The sequence below is a fragment of the Haliotis rubra genome, unplaced genomic scaffold (genome assembly GCF_003918875.1).
Source record: "Haliotis rubra isolate DU_JTF1 unplaced genomic scaffold, ASM391887v1 Scf276, whole genome shotgun sequence".
NCBI classification, from domain to species: Eukaryota; Metazoa; Mollusca; class Gastropoda; order Lepetellida; family Haliotidae; genus Haliotis; species Haliotis rubra.
The window spans coordinates 864096-884368 of NW_025766847.1; the positions used below are offsets into that span (position 1 = coordinate 864096).

The 20273-nt window shown below is 41.9% G+C and overlaps 1 protein-coding gene across 1 annotated transcript in view; it reads left to right on the forward strand.

Annotated features, from left to right (window-relative positions):
- The window catches only part of LOC124280921 (tether containing UBX domain for GLUT4-like), a 31207-nt gene extending 11991 nt beyond the window's left edge, over positions 1–19216 (forward strand). The window contains exons 5-18 of the mRNA XM_046716914.1: positions 216–289; positions 654–1137; positions 2216–2371; positions 2788–2834; positions 3019–3043; positions 3465–3537; positions 4108–4183; positions 12593–12741; positions 14353–14415; positions 15255–15307; positions 15729–15780; positions 16197–16269; positions 16527–16669; positions 16938–19216. Of these exons, the coding sequence (XP_046572870.1) occupies positions 216–289; positions 654–1137; positions 2216–2371; positions 2788–2834; positions 3019–3043; positions 3465–3537; positions 4108–4183; positions 12593–12741; positions 14353–14415; positions 15255–15307; positions 15729–15780; positions 16197–16269; positions 16527–16669; positions 16938–16948 (1479 nt within the window). The 3' untranslated portion in view covers positions 16949–19216. The remainder of the gene's footprint in view (positions 1–215; positions 290–653; positions 1138–2215; positions 2372–2787; positions 2835–3018; positions 3044–3464; positions 3538–4107; positions 4184–12592; positions 12742–14352; positions 14416–15254; positions 15308–15728; positions 15781–16196; positions 16270–16526; positions 16670–16937) is intronic.
- The last annotated feature ends 1057 nt before the right edge of the window (positions 19217–20273 follow it).

Here is a 20273-nt window from a genome sequence, read left to right on the forward strand (position 1 = left end):
GTTGGATTGATGATTGATGAAAGAACCTGAGCTGTTGTCATGATAATGACTAATTTCATGGTTAGAATCATTAGTGAAACCAATGGATTGTGTTCTATAATTGTTACAAGTAGTATATATACAGTACTTCAAATTAGTCTTTCTATTCAGTAGATGGAACCAGTGCATGCTTTGATTTGTTTGGGGTTTATTCAAATACTAGCTTTCTTTACCAGGTGGTTGGTGAGTGTGCTCTGCAGTCCACAACGCTACGTAAACTGGGACTTACAGCAGGCAGGGCTGTAATACGGTAGGGTAAAGATTTGGTGTGGATTGTGTTTATTGATGTGGATGTATAACTTTAAAGTTTATTCAACACTTATGAAAGAAAACTCTCGACTATTTAAAGATTGGTCATTTGTTACTCTACCCGTGAAGATCCGGGTTAAAATTGATCTTCAGTATCCCATGCTTGTCATAAGAGGCGACTAACGGGATCAGGTGGTCAGGCTCGCTGACTTGGTTGACTTGTATGTGCATATCAGGGAATGGGGGTTGGTGGAGCAGGAAAAATGTTTTATGACCTGATCAGCAATCCTAAGACCAGTCCCACTGTCTCCCTCACCAGCCCCTTCAGCAAGCAGTCACATGACATTTGAATGTTACTTTTTTAGGCTTGTCCATCGACCAGTTGAAGATTCTGTTATAGCAGGGTTAATAGCCAAAGCAGACAAGGAGAAAGTAAAGGAGGCTCGTCTTAGAGAAATAGCAGCTAGGAAACATGCTGAAATGCAGGAAAGTTCATCATCAGAGAGTCAGACATTAGTGCCATCAGGTGACGTCAGATCCATCCCAGAGAGACTGGAAACCAATATGGATGCAGACATTTGTGATAATAAGGAGACAAAGAGTGAAGCAAGTTTATCTGGTCAGGAAGCAATGGAGGTAGACACTGCTGCATCTGTGATGTCTGTGTCCACTGGAGATACTAGTGATTCCAATACAATATGTGACAGAGGACAGAACAGTGTACGGAGCCAGAATCAAGATCGTGCAAGTGGACAGAGTAGCATAGAGCAGCTGCGGAGTATGAACATACCAGGAGTGGAGATTTTCACACCAGATGATTTCAATGATCTACCGCCAGATCAGCAACAGGTAAATCATGCTGACTCCTCTAGTCGCTGTTCTTAGAACTGCTTATTAATTCAAGAAATAGACAAATGAGCCCAATTGATTGAGTTTATACCTAAATACACCAGAATATTTTATGTAAAATGTCATTTTTTTATACATCATAATCATTGTTTTAATGCCAATTGAAAAAACCCCAGTATGATACATAATTGAATTTCTTGGTTACATATGACTACAGTGTGCCTGGATACGATTTACTCTAAAGATCTTATTACCTTGAGCCTGTCACTGGCAGAGATGCTCTTCGTCAGGTCATCTCCTTCATGGTCATGTTGACAGAGCCTTTACCCAGAGAGTGGAAGCTTGGGAGGGTCAATCTCTGTCCAAAAGACATTAAATGATTATGCTTGTTGCTACCTTGCCTTGCGTTCAGCATTAATGTGTTTATAGAAGGACTGGACGTTAATCGGAAATAGTCCAAGCAAAGACATACGATATCTAGTATTTTCTTGTGGTGTGTTAACTTGTATTTCTGGGTGTATGTGACATGCTGCATTGTGTGTGAATATGTTGATCTACTACTCTACCTGCTGATGGTTGGTGAGGTAGCCTAGGGCCTAAAGAAAATGTGGTTACGATTACCTGACCGACCCTTGAATTCTGGTGCTGACCCTATTATTTTTAAGCGGTATGAATAAAATAAGCTTTCAGATACCATTGTTATTTTCCTGGCACCGCCGGACATTGGTCATTCTGATAGAGAAAGTTGACATGATGGCCACAAGCTTGATTGAATAAACAATTACAATTGTTATTAGTTTGTACCATACTTCTAAAACGAATGTCAACAAATATTGCTACCTACCTACCCTAAATTTTAAAGAGGTGTAATCGGAACCACAACATTTTTTATTTGGCCTAGTGGTTAAAGTGTCCACTCGTCACACTGAAGACCCGGTTTCAATTCCCCACATGAATACAATGTGTGAAGCTCATTTCTGGAGTGCCCTGCTGTGATATTGCTTGAATATTGCTAAAAGCAGCATAAAATCATGCTCTCTCACTCATTGTTACCTCATGGTCACATGTCTCCCTCTAGTTGGCCCGTGCCCTTGCACAGAAAATGATGCAGCGTATCATGGGGGAGTCAGCACAGATGCCATCAAGTCAGAATGTTGCAGCCGCTAGACCCAGACGAGCACTGCCACAAGCACTGCCACGAGCACTGCCACAACCACAATTTGCAGATTTCAAGGTGACACAACTAGTATAACTTCTGTTCCTCTTTAACTTCACAATCAACATCGAATCAATTTCATATGATCATCTTTGTGACCTTAATATGTTCCGTGATTTCTGAATTGATGTTCAGGGTATCATAATTTGACTACTTCCACCGACCCTCACCATTCACCAACTCTCAACAAGTTCGTAAACCTGATGTCTACGGAAAACATAAAGACTATTAAACAAGTCGCAAAATATCTCAGTAAAGTTATAAAGCAACACAATTAATTCCGCATTATTAATATTTTTCAATGCAATCGGTATTATGCATGCTTAAATCTATACCAAAATTCCTATATATGTTGTATGGGCCTGAGGCCTTAAAAATTGAATGTTCTGCCTGTCTGTCTACTATCGTCATTTTTCAACATGGTCTAATTACAGTTCCCAGAATCTTCCAAGGGGAAATCTGTCTACTCTAATGAACTAAGGTATGATCATGTGTAGCATGTTTAAAATATCATAACAAATTATGTTTATAGTTTCCATGCTGTGTCTTGTGAATGATAATGTTCACTGAAGTTGGAGATTTAAGATTTCTGTACATCAGTCGAGTCTAATTAAAAATGATGCAAATCAAAGAACAATTTGTTTTGACCAAATCTCTTCTTTCAGTGACGTGGACCGAGAGGAGTTCAAGGTATGTTGCTCATGTTGTTTGCATAATGATATTGGTGGTATTTTCATTTTTATAGTTAATAATTTGTAATTAAATAATTTGATGTAGTTATTAAGCAGCAGTCTAAAAGATCAAAACTATACATGCATATACATATACATATATTTATCAACAAATATAGCTGTATTCATTGTCATACTCTGAACAGTTTTACAACATCAATTTGACTTGTGTCAGGTTGGAATGACAAAATGCCACAAGTAGAAATTTGAACTTTTGCCTTTCTTATTTTCATAAATCTCCTTTACTCCCTCTAGAATGATGATATGATGCAGTGATACATCTGAACTTCAATATGATTTGTATTAATTCATGAAAATGTGTAAGGATATTAATAATCAGAAGTATTGTGAACCATTGCCAACTTTATCCTGTGTTTCAGCCTTGTGACAGAGAAACTGTATTGTTCGATTTGGACAAGCCAGTTACTAGTTCTCAGCCTGGGCAGACTGATGGTAGGGGGGTTTGTTATCTTGTTACGTAAACCTGTACTGAATGTTCTTTCCATGGTTCTTCCAGCTTAGTTAACTTGCAATTAATGGTCGTTGTTAGACTTAACACTGTCGCAGATTATTCTGAAAGACCAGTATACGCCAACACTTTTGGCCTAGATTGAACAATATGATGTATTAGAAGACAATACAGTGGCCGTGGCTAGATACCACTGTTTACATTGGCAGAAGGGATTTGTGTGATGTTATGTGAGAGTTCTTTGTTGTCCTAGATGTTTGTACTGAATGTAAGTGTCAATATGACATGTGTCGTCAAATCAAGATAATCTAACAGATTTATTGTCAAAACAATCGAAATTAAGGTGCCCCCAAAAGATAATCTACTTGTCTGTGGGTCCATTTTAAGTCTTATCAAATGCTAATTGGCCTGTGCAATACAAACTAATAAATGAAGAGTTGACAGACTGTAGATGTTGTTGCTATGGTTACAAGTTACAGTAATTAGATTCCTTTCACAGACTGTAGGTGCTGTTGCTATGGTTACACGTTACAGTAATTAGACTCCTTTCACAGATGATCTACCTGATGACTTCTTTGAAGTGACTGATGCGGACATTCGGAAAATGATGACTGACCTCCAGAAAAATGCGTAAGTCACTGTCTTTTGTTATCTGAAGTGAATGAAAAGGATTACCGGGTATTATATGTGGGTACAGACGATGCTAATCTGCTCAGTCCGTCTTTTGTATATTACTGGGTATATGCCACTAAAAACAGTCAAACTATAATAATATGAGAGAATGAAGGTGCTATTTGACATCTTTTGTGTCGGATTTATACACATAAATCACAGAATTAGCAAAATACCAACACAAACTACCAAAATACATTTACCTCACTCATTGCTAGGCAGGTATAATGGATGTCAGTTTCTTTTGTGTGGCTAGGCATGCAGAGTATATTCTCAATCATAGTTTATTATGTAAGTCTATGCAGCTCTAACTTATCTTCCTTATTATGATAATAGTTTGTGTTCTACACAAGATCGGGGATGCAGTAATGTACATGTTGCACGAACATAACAGACTGGGGCAACATACATTCACTCACATTCTTTTTCAGATGAGACCTTCCTTGGGGTACATATATATATATGCAATTTGTAAACTTATCCTATCTCACGGTATGCACCTCTCTTCTTCTTCTACGACCATGTGTGGAAACGTGCTGTAGGCTAAGTTGAATTAAAAGTTACCTGGCCTTTGACCACCTGACCTCTGCCCCCACTCTGATAGCAGCACCTGTCAATCATCTCTATAGGCGTGCAGATTGCTCAGAATTGTTGCTATTGTGATTCAGGATCGTTCGCCAACTAGAGTTGTAGTTTTAACTACTTCATCTTGCCAGTCTTTTCCATCTACTCTGGTGACAATTTCTCAGAATCCTGGTGATCCTACGCCGACTGTTTCCAGTGCGGCGCTTGGTTTGATGGCCAACCTTCACTCTCAGGGGGCGGATATGTTCGGTTCGGCGCTCTCCAGCTCGGTGATTGGTTCTACGCTTTCTAACCTTGCACCGCTTGTCTCCAATTCGGTGCTTTGTCCCGGTTCGGCGCTTTCATACCCTCCTGTGATATCTACAAGTATGATGTTGAGTTCCAGTGTGGCGCTTTCTACATCTGCTTCATATGCCGTCCCACCTGTTTATGGTTCACTGCCGATTTCCAGTACACCGCTTATCTCTGAAGCTACGAATAGTTCAATGCGCCGCTTGCTTCCGGTTCGGCGCTTACTGTCAGAGCGACACATGCTACCAATGTGCCCTTTGCTCCTGGTTCGGCGCTTGATACCAGAGCGCTGCTTGGTCCGGCGCTTGCTACCAGAGCGCCGCTTGCTCCCGATTCAGCGCTAACTGTCAGAGCGCTCCTTGGTTCAGTGCTTGCTACCAGAGCGCCGCTTGCTCCCGATTCAGCGCTAACTGTCAGATCGGCGCTTGGTTCGGCGCTTGCTACCAGAGCGCCAGCTTGGTTCGGTGCTTGCTACCAGAGCGCCGCTTGCTCCCGATTCAGCGCTTACTGTCAGAGCGCCGCTTGCTCCTGATTCAGCGCTTACTGTCGAAGCGCTGCTTGCTTTCAATGCGCCACCTTTGCCGCCTTTGCCAGGTCATCCACCCATGCCAGCCTCTGGGTCTACATTGCCTCCTACTTCGAGTACTACGTTGATCACCTCGGCCAGACCTATTTTACCGGTTTCTTGAGATCCGTCATCTGAGAGTTCTGCGTCTCGGCCTTTTGACTTTGATGCCATCGTTCAGGCTGTGGCCTCGGCTTTAGGCCGGCAAGTCCCAGCTCCAGCTTCAACTGTTCAGCCAACCGCCCCTCCGACCGTTCCACTGCAGTCCGTGGATGAAGTTGCTCAATCAGCTACGCCCTCTCCTACTTCAGAAGGCACTCCGGCTTCAGATTTCAGCGTTGATGCAGTCGACACACCTCAGGTATTAGTTTGGATTGCTGATAGCCTTCGACTACATCGTAGCAGTTCACCCTCAGACTTGTTAACTAGTTTTGATATGAAACTGGGTGACTTCGGTTCTATCACTTTTCCACCTCGTCCCTGCATTACTCAACTTGCGGCTTCTCTTGATGAGGTATTTGACAACTTAAGGAAGGTTAAGGATGGGTTCGCAGCACACCGCTTTAACCCTTTCAACACCGCAGGGCGCTTAAGCGGCCACAACGTTATGAGTCCCCAGACACCGGAGGCCGCTAAAGCGGCCAGGCAGTAGTCACGTCAAAATCAGACATAATTTTAGGAACCTACCTGACTTACGATTCATATATTAAATCTATCACATTTCACAATGTCTGAAAACACTTATTAAATTTAAATTTATCATATATTATCAGCAGAATTAAAATTATAAACTATTTTTCGCAATGTTCTTGAAAACAACGATTCTCGGACACATGCTTTGGCAGCGGGTCCACAATAACATTGTCAAAGAGCAAAGTAACGATGTTTCGAGGAATTCATTAAATAAATTGAATAAACTAATGAATAAAATCAACAACAACATTCATAAAAGTTGTCAAACGTACATATAAAATTATTATGTCCATCTTTTTGTGCGATCATGTAATGTAAGTCAAGTCACTGACAAGTGACATCCCGGCTCTTGCCGCCTCAATCTTCATGCTCGGACACGATGTTTAATGCGAAAATATATACATGAAGCATTTTTGTCACAGGTCATAACCTACCACGATACGTCAAATAAGTTCCATAATTTACGTATAGGTAGCGATTTCTTGCTTAATATGTTCAAAATAGCATTATTTTCCCCAAAACTTTCGTCTAAATCTAAAAGTTTTCGTTTACGAGGACGTCATCCATTGCCGTAATATGATTGGCTGCCTTAGGTCACGTGTCTGATTTTGACCAATCACGACCCTTATAGCAGACTGTAGCGAAAAAGCGTCATTAGAAACCAATTTTTATCCAATAAAATCGCTTCTTACAACTGTGAAAATACTCTTGGCAAGGGTTCAGTGATATTGTTGATGTTCAGAGCTTTCGAGCGATACCGACATCAGACCATTAAGCCTCCCATGTTATTCATAACGACGGAAAGCGGAGGTATTTTCGTTGTTATGTCATGTTACCGGCGAGGAAAGCCACAGATATCGGAAATAGGCGACCATACATATTATTTAAGAAATATTTTATAATAGTTTTCTGATTACGTAAAAATGAAAATAGAAAAGAAAAAGGCACGGGCATGTTATGACATGTCACAAATGGAAAAAAATCGCCATAGTTTTTGCTTCTTTCGTGGTTTATCTGGACGTTATAAATGTAAGCTTGAGTTTTCATTAAAAATTAATTTTATTTAAGTTGTAGTTGTATTATTTGAATAATATTATAAAAATAAACTTCATATTTATCAACAGTAGGATTAGATCTTTTAAATGGTGTATGGGATGTAGTAGCAATAACGTTTTACAAGCTTATAATTTCCTTGATAAACATAGGCTTCATCTATGACCTCAGAGTCTCTGGGAACTCGGTGTCATGGCAGTAAATGCCTCTGGTTGACTGGTGTTGAAAGAGTTAACTTGGCTTCTTCTCATGTTCATGGGTTTTCTACGTTGATTCCTTCGCCTCCTGTGGATGATGACATCGTGCTTTAGGTTCTTAACAGAGAGCTTATTCTCCATTTCTGGTTGAAGACCGTGAGTTGTCGCACCTGGATGGTGCCATTCGGAGGATCCTAGCGCCCCTCAACTTGGTTTTGACGGCGACTGAAGCTGTGGCTATGTCTGTCTCGCATGCGGCTACCCCTCAACAAGCTTCAATGGTGTTGTTACAGGAACAGTTCCAGACCATCTTGGATCAGCTGGCCCACTTTTTCTCCTACCTCACGGACAGATCTTTTCCGTCAGCCTTGATCAGGCAGATCTCTCTTTAACGGGGCTATAAGAGACATAGCTGCAAAGGTTGGGCAGGATGCTCATTTGCAGGTCTCTGTGGAGTTGTTGAAATTCCAGCGGTTGCAAGTAGAGGATTTGTTGCGTCAACGGCGGCCAGCTACCTACGTGCCGTCCAACCCAGATCTTCATTCAGGATCTTCTACTTCCTTTAGAGGAAGAAGGTCCAACAGAGGGCGTTCCAACCGTCAGCGCCAGTTGTTCACTGCTTCTCGACCAACTTCTGGTTCCAAGCAGTCCTCCACGCAAGGACCCAGAAGCAGTGACTTGCAGACATCAGAGCAAGATTGGGTCCTTCCGCCTCCAATCGTACCCATCATAACCTCCCCAGTAGGCGGAAGACTTGGGATTTATGCCGCAATTGGACCATCTTGGACGACCCTTATGTTCTCTCTACTCTGTCCAAGGGGTTTCAACTTCCAGTCATTCGGCAACTCTCCTCTCTCACTCTATCTCCGGAGCACAGGATGTATCCTCCTCGTCAAACGACTGTGCTACGATCCACCATAGCCACGCTTCTTCAGAAATTTGCGATCGAATCCCTGGGCCCGAATCCTGTTGACCCAGGGTTTTATTATCCAATCTTTCTGGTTCCCAAGGATTCCGACAAACTGAGACTCATCTTCAACATGAAGGTCTTCAACAAGATGTTCCTACAACATCCGCCTCATTTCCGTATGGTGTCGGTGGCTTTGCTCAAGACTATCATCAAACTGGGGGATTACATGGTCAGCCTTGACCTACAGGATGCGTAACTCCACATCCCGATCTTCCCGGACCATCGCAAGTTTCTTCGTTCACCAGCTTCCTACATCGCAAGGGGATATTGTTCGAAACTTACATCGACGACTGTATCCAGGCTCGGATCGATCGTGCACTCCTCCTACATCATGGGGTTCACGATGCAGCTACTTCACCAGTTAGGCTGGCTGGATCAACATGGAGAAGTCAGAGCTAGTCCCTAAACTCCGCCTGCAGTTCATCAGGGCGGTGTTTGAAACCGAGCGCAACAGACTGTTTGTGCTGTGGGACCGTTTCAGCAAGATCCAGCGGTTAGTTCCCCTTGTGTTGTCTCAACCCAGGACTCTTCGTCAATGGCAGGAGCTCCTGTTTTTTTTTTACGTCGGCCCAGGTGTTGACCCTCAGGGGTCAATTGCAGCTTCGACCTTTGCAGTTGTTCCTGGCTCCACACATCAGGGTGGGCAAATCTCTCTCTCAGGTCACGTTACCTCCGGCGCTCCATCCCCATCTCCTATGGTGGATGGAAGAGTTGAATGTTTGCACCGCCCAGGCCCCAGGGTGGACATGACTCCATTTGCTGGGTCATATGGCGGTGAGCGTTAATGTGGTATGGCGGGCACGGTTGAGGATGAGCCCTTACAGCAACCATTGGCGAGTCTGTGGGCTCCCTCCCGATGTCAGGAATCTCTCAGGATCCCTTGGTACTCCTGGCACCAGCTCAGACAGATGCATCCCTCACTGGTTGGGGGGTGGTGTCTGTTGGTGTCTGGACACTGCCCTCCTTCACAACGTGTTAGAACTGAAAGCAGTCAGGTTGGTATTCGAGAGCTGCAAGAATCATGTACGGGGCCATGTGGTTTGTCTTCTGCCTCAGCCTCCTGTTCTATTACATTTACGGACGGACATTTTCACTCAGAACGGGGCGCCGCACCTGAATCGTCAGAGTAAATGGGTGGCTTGACCTCTTATCAGGTCTAACCTGCAGGCACACAGAATTCTTGTAGCAGTTGCAGACACAATTCTGGCTCAAGGCGGGATTCGACAAATGTTCAATATGAGGATAGGTGGGCCCGCTGGTATACAGATGGGGAGATTGTAGATTGGAGGGTCTTGAGGCCTCTACCTTTCGTGGATACTCCAAGGCTATTTCCATGTTTCACACCCCTATCGATGGTGCTCTTCTGGGGCAGCCCACTCTCGTACAGCACTTCCTAGCTGGCTTGGATAGGGTTCGACCTGCTCTTCGGCGAACCAGCCCACCTTGGGATTTGTCAATTGTTCTCGATTCGCTGTCCGGCCCTGCCTTTTCATGTCTTTCGGCTCTCTCCCTTCAGTTGTTGATGTGGTGACCTCCGGTAGAAGGGTCGGGGATATTCATGTGATGTCAGCCAACCGGGCACTGACAGCTTTTCATACAATAATTTCCCCCCAGATATTTACCGACCTAAGATCAATCATGCTTTTCTCATGACAGCTCCTATTGAACTTCCTACTCTTACCCAGCCTTCCACATCGGTTACTGATCCACCCATTGGATGTCCCCAAGATGAACGAAAGGGATCCGTTCAGGTACCCAGTTGTTCTGCTGTTACGGTGTCGGGAGGGCTGGGGTTCCTGCTATATTGCGTTGGCTTGTTTCCATCATTTGTTCGGCTGACAATGCTAAGGGTCAGCTTCTCCCTGAGGGGTTGAAGGCTCATTCAGTGAGGGCACTTGCCATTTTGAAGGCATATGCAGCGACACTGCCCATTTAAGAGATTTGTTCTGCGGCTATTTGGAGCCGGCCGAGCACCTTCATTCGCCACTACCAATTCGACACACATTCATGTTCAGTTCGGGCATTCAGTTCTCTCCAGTGGGCAGTGTCTCGTCATTGGTATTGTTTCTGTGGTCGATGGGTATTATTGACATTCCACTGAAGGCTCACAGCACTACAATCGTGTAGCCTTACCACCCTATCGGGGTTAGTCGGATCTGACTGCATGTGCGGCCCTTACGTTCTCTTCACCTAAAAGAGGGGTAGGGGTGGAAGGGTGTGTGATTTGTGAATACTATAAAGCGTTCCATATTATTAACACAATTTAAGAACGGAAATGAGTACGAACCTGGCATGCCTCACTTCGAGCCGCACGTCACACGACCGTGAAAGTGTAATGGTGAGCCAACACTAGTTCGGCTATGTTTTTTCGCGATTTAAAAATAAATAAATTCGTTAACAGAATTTCCCTCCTCCTGAGACTTTGGTTTTGGGGAGTTGTTGTTAATGCCTAGATGTACCCCAATGAAGATCTCTTCTGAAAAAGAATGAGCTAAACCTGTAGGGGGTTTTGAATTCTTTGACATTGTTACAACTGTCACAGGACATTTTCAGTTTCAGAAAATGCATATAGTATGACCAGAAATTATTGAGAATTTTAGGAATATGTTTGATTGGATTTCTAGTATAAACAACCTTGACCAGCTATCAAGTGCATGGTTTTATTCAAGAGAGACAACTCCGTTAATCCTTTTTCATTAGTTAGTGAAGAGTTATCCCCCTTTGTTTACTTTGCTAGCAGACGACATTTTCAGTGATCCTCAGTATGGATGATTTAGAGAAGAGGAAGTTGATTTTAGAGTATTATAACAAGGACATCAGATCAGCTAAAGTGATTTCAAGTATAACAGGCATCCCTTTGTCCACTGTTTATCGTGTTTTGAAAGATATTGCAAATGGATATGGCATTGAGCACCAGGGAGGCGCAGGTAGGCCCAGAAAATTGACTGTCGGTGACAGGAGGCGGCTTGGTATTCTTGTTTCTAAAAACGAACGAAGTAGTTTTGAAAACTTAAGGCTGGATATGATTGATAGAGGAACTGTGGCTGTCTGTAAGGAGACAATTAGAACTGAGCTGCATGCAATGGGTTGGCAGAAAAGTCGAGGAATTCCATCACCGATCATGAAACCTGAACAAAAGGAGTGGAGGTTGAACTGGTGCTTACAGCATAGAAATTTTAACTGGGACAATGTGATTTTCTCAGATGAAAGTTCTGTGTGGCTGTTTCCTAATACACTGAATTTCTGGACCAAACAAACTGAAAAACCTTTGTCTCAGCGCTCAAAGTACAGTCCGAAATTTAACGTGTGGGGTGGCATATCTGTGTTAGGGGCAACGCCCCTCTGTGTATTTGAAGGGAATATGAACAGTGAGCGGTACACAGATATTCTCGAGGGACATTTACTTCCATCTGCTCACGTGTTTTATGGAAATTTTTGGATTTTCCAGCAGGACAACGACCCAAAACATCGTTCAAAGCATTCACAGGTCTGGTTTCGGACCCAAAATATGACATTATTAGATTGGCCAAGCTATAGCCCTGACCTAAATCCAATAGAAAATGTTTGGGGACTTATGAAGGAAAGTGTCAATAAGAAAAATGAAAATTATTGCTGAAATGAAAGAAGAGGTGGTCCGATATTGGGACAGCATGGACCACGACTTTCTAACTTCTTTGATCAGTAGTATGCCCCGCCGCATTGAAGCCTGTATTGCTGCCCATGGTGACTTGACAAAATACTAACTGTTCACCTGTCTTTGAATCTGGAGTTATGTTCTGCTAATATTCACATTTAATACGTGAGTAATGAGTGAAAAAAAATTAAAAAAATTCAATCTTTAAATTCTCAATAATTTCTGGTTGTACTGTATATGTACCTCAAGGAAGATTCTCTTCAAAGAATTGAAAACCCCTGTGGGTTTGGTTAAGTTTTGTTAAGCATGAGAGAAATGACTCATGTGGTTTGTAAATGACATTAAATTTCTACATTCATCAGTACATCCTGTTTTGCAGGGAAAACGTGGCCGACGCCCCCCTGATGACACAGTCCATGAGGCAGGCCAGACTGGAGGAGAGATACAGCAAGTACAAGAAGGTTGTCATCCGGGTACAGTTCCCCGACAAACTGGTGCTACAGGGGATGTTCAGACCCCGGGAAACTGGTCAGTGGGTGTCATAAGATGTGGGTCTTCAGATGGTTGGAGAGGTCTTGGTTATCAGATGTTTGGATAGGACTTGGTGATCAGATGGTTGGATAGGACTTGGTGATCAGATGGTTGGACATGACTTGGTGTTCACATGGTAGGCTTGGGCTTGGTGATTAGATGGTGGGATAGGACTTGGTGATTAGATGGTTGGATAGGACGTGTTGATTAGATGGTTGGATAGGATGTGGTGATTAGATGGTAGGATAGGACTTGGTGATTAGATGGTTGGATAGGACTTGGTGATTAGATGGTTGGATAGGACTTGGTGATTAGATGGTTGGATAGGACGTGTTGATCAGATGGTTGGATAGGATGTGGTGATTAGATGGTAGGATAGGACTTGGTGATTAGATGGTTGGATAGGACTTGGTGATTAGATGGCAGGGTAGGACTTGTTGATTAGATGGTTGGATAGGACTTGTTGATTAGATGGTTGGATAGGACTTGTTGATTAGATGGTTGGATAGGACTTGTTGATTAGATGGTTGGATAGGACTTTTGTGATTAGATGGCAGGGTAGGACTTGTTGATTAGATGGTTGGATACGACGTGTTGATTAGATGGTTGGATAGGACTTGGTGATTAGATGGCAGGGTAGGACTTGGTGATTACTGTACACATTCCTTTTATTAAAAGAAGATCCACTGCAATTCAACCATTGCCATAGACCCATTAATATCAAGCACATTTTGCTTGAATTATTTGATTTTTTGCTTATTAGTCAACATTTTTATAATGTTGTTCCTACTTTATCTGAAACAGTTTCTGACCACTTGAATTTAGCGTATTTAAGACAAAGTAAACTGTATGAAAAAATGTCCATTACCCTTAAATATTATAATAGTAATAATAATAGTCCATTTATATTGTGCTTTTGTCCATGCACATTGCATGCTCAAAGTGCTGACATATTACCCCTGGTCAACAAGTACAGAACACTCCCTGTGGAGAATACAACCAGTCGACTGTCAGGCGTTGAATGTTCAAATTCAGACTACCATCGTATCATACCAGGTACCCAATTTACTGCTAGGTGGACAGAGGCAAGTTTGAACAAACTCACTTGCCTAAGGTGAGACCTTGTGTATTACATGTGCTTCATTGTGGGGCAGGAATGAAGTCCAAGAAACTCTCAGGAGTCAAGCTACTAAACACGGTCACCCATCCAAGGGCTCTCTGCCTTATGTTGCTCAGCTGCAACTGATTGTGACCTGAGCTCTGCGCACAGGACCATACACCGCCACAAATATTATGTTTGACTGAGATTTTACTTATTTGCAACATCACTTTTATTGTGTTAACTTTATTATTATATTTTCTCATCAGAAATAGCTGCAAAATTGCTGATGTGGCATAAAGCAATGCTTGCTCACTCATTGTTCTGACTTACAAGTGGATGTCACATGTTCATTGCATTCCATATCACCATGGTGCTAAAACAAGAACTTCTATGCTCTAATATATCCCTGTTGATGTCCTAGTCTGAGTGTTGTGACTGTGACATCACATACGATTAACATGGTCTGAGACATGGTGTAGTTAATGACATGTGTTATGTTCTTGCAGTGTTTGCTGTTCAGAAGTTTGTAAAAGAACATCTTCAGGACAAAACGACCCCATTTTACCTTTGTAAGTTATCACCTTATACGGATGCTTCTTCACCACTACATTACATGGACGTTTATTATAGTAGATTATTGTCCAGTTAGATTTGTGTTAGTGTTTAGGTGCGTGTGTGTGTGTGTGCATTGGAACACTTTATTTAGGGCTGGTCACTTATTACTGGAAGTGATTGGTCATGACAGAACCTTACATCTGTCACCGGAGGCCATGAGAAACTAGTGCGTGGAAGCAGGGAATGTGTATTTCTGACTGAACTATGATACTCTCCTGAAACCAGAGTAACAAGTGAGTATCAGTGCTCTGTTGACAAATATTTAAATGACAAAGCATAAAAACGTAACTAATATTGAAATAAGAAGGTTGAGGTTTGAATTTTCATAGCTGAATCCTTATTTCACAATGTAAATTATAACTACCAAACACAACCAGCTTCTTGTGAGAGGTGGGGTAGCCCCATGGTTAAAGCGTCCGCTCATCACACTGAGGACTTGTGTACCCCACATGGGTACGATGTGTGAAGCCTATTTCAGGTGTCCCTCTCCGTGACAGTGATGGAATATTGCTAAAAGTGACATAAAACCTCACTCTCACTCTCTTTTTTGTTCTCTCTCTCTCTCTCTCTCTCTCTCTCTCTCGATCTCTCTCTCTCTCTCGATCTCTCTCTCGACAAGCTAATTGAAACACCCTGAAGCAACAATGACTTTGCATCACTGATGATAATGATACAATTATTTGGTAAATGTGTGTTGTGGAAAGGGCACTAAACAAGATACAGAATCATAGTATTGTGTGAGAAGCATGTGGAATATTTATGTTTTGATCATGTGACATGGCTTTGTTTACAGATACAACACCTCCAAAGAGTGTCCTTAAGGACAGGAGCTCCACTCTCATAGAGGTGAGGATATCACGAAAGTCAATGCCTGAGCAACACACTTATTGATATGACAGATTAGGCTATGAAACCCCTGTGCGCCATGTCACATAAAGCTGTCATAAGTCTGTTTTAAAGTATGGGGACCTTGGCAAATAACATTCTGTCATAAGCATGTATTAGATTTAAATTCTGTATGAACATTGCCAGGAGTAACTGACCAGAAGCCTGGGTTACTGGACAAACATGGTTTTGAGTAATGGTTTTGTTTGCATATGGATTTATTTGAATACTTTGTTGGATTCAAAATTCTACATATACATGTGTCATCAGACTATGTTGCCCATCTTTAATACACAAGACAACCAAGATTACTTTGATGATTATATGCTGAGAGATCTAGGAGAAGAAACTGTTTGTGATACCTCTTTATCTGGTCCTGTAGGCTCACCTTGTCCCAGCTACACGTATCTACTTCGGCTGTGATGTTGCCAAAGGTACATATTGATATATGCTTGACATTTGGAAAATGATAAGCTGTTTGTTTTACATTCTTGAACCAGCTCATAATAGACTTCATTGACATCATTGATCAATATATTTAATTTGAGGTATGTATTTAGCATCTCAAGCAAGGACAATTTGGGAATACAAAATTATTGGATGATTTTAGAGATTAATATTTTCATAAATTCAGAAGTATTTTCCTAAGCAATGAATGCAGTAGTGCAAACTTAACATTAAGCCTCTACTGCTTTATTGGTCTTATTGTTGGTGAAATATAAGTCATCTCAGCAAGAGCCATTAGTTCTATCTTTAATAACTAGAACTGGGAAGTTTGAATTCCAATGTTAGACATGTGTGCTGCTGATGATGTAAGGTGTGAGATATCAGATATATGTCCTATCTTCAGATCACTATCTCTCAGGCGGTGTAAGGGCCGAGATTTCTACCCGAGAACAGGCAGAGCAACTGGCATTCAAGAGGTAAAATGTGCAGATAACTCTGTTGCCTGTATTGTGTATGGTGTAGTAGGGTTAAAACTTACGTGAACTAAGGGATATGGGTCAACGTCGTAATTTCTAAATTTGAAAATGACTTAAGCAAGTATTTAATTATGACTTCCATGAGAAGTTGTTTTGAGAGGATTATAAATGCTTGAAAACAAATACAAGTTGACATCTTACAATATAACTTTGAGATAAAGGATAGAAATGTATATGCTTGTCCTTGTCCTTTTCAGCCTTCCCAGCTGTGAGCCAGGTTCCTCGGAAACAGTTGGTCCAAAGTCAGCAGCAGCAACAACATCCCGAACAGAGTCATCTAGCACAAGGTCATCATCTGGGGCAAAGTCTGGAGAGAAAGCTCCCAAGTGGCTGAAACTTGGTCAGTGGAACTGGTGAACACTGCTGTTGGTTATAGGGTTAATCTCACTAAACTTTAACTCTTCGTTGATTCAGTGTGATTAAAATTAACCACTATACTATTGATACACACATTTGGTTAAGGGCGTAGAATGAATTACGACAATTCACATTTTGGTGTACTGGTTTCACCTCTGACCTGATGTACTCAGTGTATGAATGGTAAATGTTGCATGTCATAGCCATTTTATTGGAACAGAATTTATAACAAAGTAACGTTTCTGTTGCAGGCAAGAAGTAACCAATGTAATAGTTATCATCCTGCCCACTGTCTGTGGTGGTTACAGATTTTGCTGATGTCAGTACTTACACAATCGGAATCACTACCTCCATCCCGGGCACAGTGCTATATGATCACTTTTATGAACCACAGAAGTGAGATGTACCATGTATGATGCCATGTTCCAGACAGGTTTTGCAGAAGACTTTTGACAGTTACAGGAATACTTGTACAAGTTCCATATTCAGCCATAATTCGATGCACATTATTTCAAGATATGCTAGGCACAAGAAATATGGGAACCCCCAAATGGAATTTTTAGTTGAAACAATGCTACATGAAAGTTACAAGCTGATTGCATTCGAACCCAGATCGGAAATCACTTACGGCTGACACAACAGTCAGCACCAGTTTACCTTTACATGATACACGTGCATTCTAGCCTATAAAACTGACAGTAAATGTGTCCCAATATCTCTTGTGAAAATGCCACCTCGACAGTATCTGACAAACGCACAGAAATGGCAGGCCATTGGCATGAAAAAGGGTGGACAATCTCAGAATAGTGTTGCCCGGTCCTTCAGGAAGTCCAAAAGCGTCATTTCCTGTCTCATCAACCTTTACCGTCAGACAAGGGGTGTTAAAATGAGGACCGGTCGAGGAGACATCCATTCAAAGGCGTGACGATGACAGCTAACTGCAGACGTCTTCGTTATCAGTGGGCTCAGCAATGTTAGAAGAGGGGAACCGGCAATGGCGACATGTGATGTTTAGTGATTAATCCCACCTTTGTTTGTGATTCACGGATGGACAAGTGGCGTTGCCGAGGAGAGCGTTATGGGAGACCCACGGTACAGGAACACAATTCTTATAGAGGCGGCTCTATCATGGTCTGGGGAGGAATTTCTTTCAACAGGAGGAGTGATTTGATTCTTGTATGGGGTAATTTGACAGGCCAGCGGTATATGGACAAGATCTTACGGCCACACATGGTTCCAGTGGCTCGCAGGCCAGGTTGAAGATTTGTGTTTCAGGACGATAATGCACGTCCTCACAGAGCTCTTGTTGCCGTGAACTTCATGCAACAACAAGGTGTTACAACTTTACCCTGGCCGGCTAAAACACCAGATCTATCCCCTATCAAACAACTGTGGGATGTGTTAGGGCGTTGAGTGCGTCTCAGGGAGCCTGCACCAGCAAATCTGGATGTGTTAGGGAGAGCACTGCAGCAAGAGTGGCACGTGATTCCAAGGGCGACAATTCAGCGGTTGGTGTCCAGCATGCCTGCAAAGTGGCGTGCATGTATTGCTGCTCATGGTGGACACACTCGTTATGAAGTATATCTGACATACTTACCGTACAGTTGTGCTGATTAAATTATACATGCTTCACAAAGTCAAGGGGTTCCTTTATTTTTTGTGCCTAGTATATATAAAAAAGATTCTAAGGCATTTCTTTGGCTGACCAAGAAGTATTTTGTGTGTGTTTACTGTTTCCGTAGAGAGAAAAGAACAATATGACACTCACTCCTGGATAACTATTTCCTTGTACGCTGACAGAGTGAAGGTCTTGCCTGATCGTGCTGAACATGTCACTGATTCTGTATAGTTGTCTACAGGTTTTAGTGCTATAAGTAGCAGCCACTGAAATTGTTATTCATCTGTTAATAAGAAACTGACTTCAGTGTATTTTCAGTGTCCTTTAATGCAGACAAATATAGAAGTAATAATTAAGAAAGGTACCTTACTTGTGTCACAGTGTTCTGAGATGACAAAGATGTTTATGATTGTTTTGGTAAAACAGTTGCCTATGGCAATACTGCATTATGATGTTCCTTGACATTCCTTTAACACATACTGAGATGACAGCTTCACATTTCAACATGGATCAGGGTAGCACATTATTATTTACAGGAGATACGTTTCACCTTTGTTTTAGGTTAATTCAATTTAAGGATAAATTAATAGGTATAAGTATGATAACACAGAACTGTTAAATTTCCTTTTAAAATTTAATTTGCAACAATTCTAGTATGGTGTGGAGCTGTGAATAAAGTCTGAGCTATGGTCATACAGCTATGAGAATTATTAAGACAGGCAGTCATTGTGGACATGTGGATAATATTGATGTTTGAAGAGGGATGCTGACTCTTGACTTAACCTTGAAGATTATGAGCTTGTATCACATGGTGACTGGGTACTAGTGATGGGATAATGAATATGATGCAATATTAAAAGACAGTAATGTGTCATGTACAAAACCTGATTTGTTAATAAATGTTAATGTGATTTTGCTATGTTTTTCGTCATGATGTAAGGTTATTCAAGTTGTCTTTGTGTTTATTTCTTCTAACAAGTACTTCTGAAGTCTACGGTTTGGATCTGAAGTAAATTGTGCATGTTAAACATATTTTACTTAATTATTTATTTGGTGTGAATCTGCAGTTAATCAAGTGGCACACCACACAGTGTTGTGTACGCAGGTATAAAAAAATTCGGTAAGAGTTGATTATAAAGAAGTGTAAGCAAATTAAAATTGATGGTATTTACAGACATTTTGTTGTCTAACGTGAACACAGTGCTACAGTGATCAGTCTGGGAGAATACATGGAATTCGAGCCTTTCAGTGGAAGCCCGGTCTTGTTCCAGAAATATAGGACTTAGACTTAGAATTGTGTTAGTCGTTATATGTCAGATGACGACAGATATATTTACCATGGAACGTCAAACTCATTAATATCACGTGTTAAGGTGTCTATGTTCTGTTGTTAACAATTTAATACGAGCCTTGTGTGCTCTTGCGTCGTCATCCTGAAACACAAAATGGCGTCCATGTCGGAGCGCAAATGACACCTCGTGTGAATTCAGGATGTTGTCACTGTAGTAGTGCCCAGTAACACGTCCATGATAAACATGTATGTTCTGCCTGTCACAGTGATCGCACCCTGCACCTTTACTGAGCCACTCCAAAAGATCGTTCTGTCCAACGTTAACGGCATGAAAACGCTCATTCCCTCTTCGACACACTCTCAAACTCATGTTAAGGAAGTCCAAAGTAAACCTTGATTCACGTAAAGAACCCACTAGGTTTGCACAGTTACAGTTTGTCTGATCTTGACACCAACGACGCCTTGCAGTAATCTGACGGTGCATCAATCGTGGGATAACAAGTGGACGGACATGCAGGTTCCATCTGTTAAGCCAACTATGAATCGTTTGTCCACTCACGAACGAACAGTAACTGAATCACGAACACAGATTCAAAGGCAAACGTTATTCTGACTCGCAAACAGGAAAACAGTATCAGTGTTTAACTTTTTCTGTCACGAATGATCTTATTACGCGGA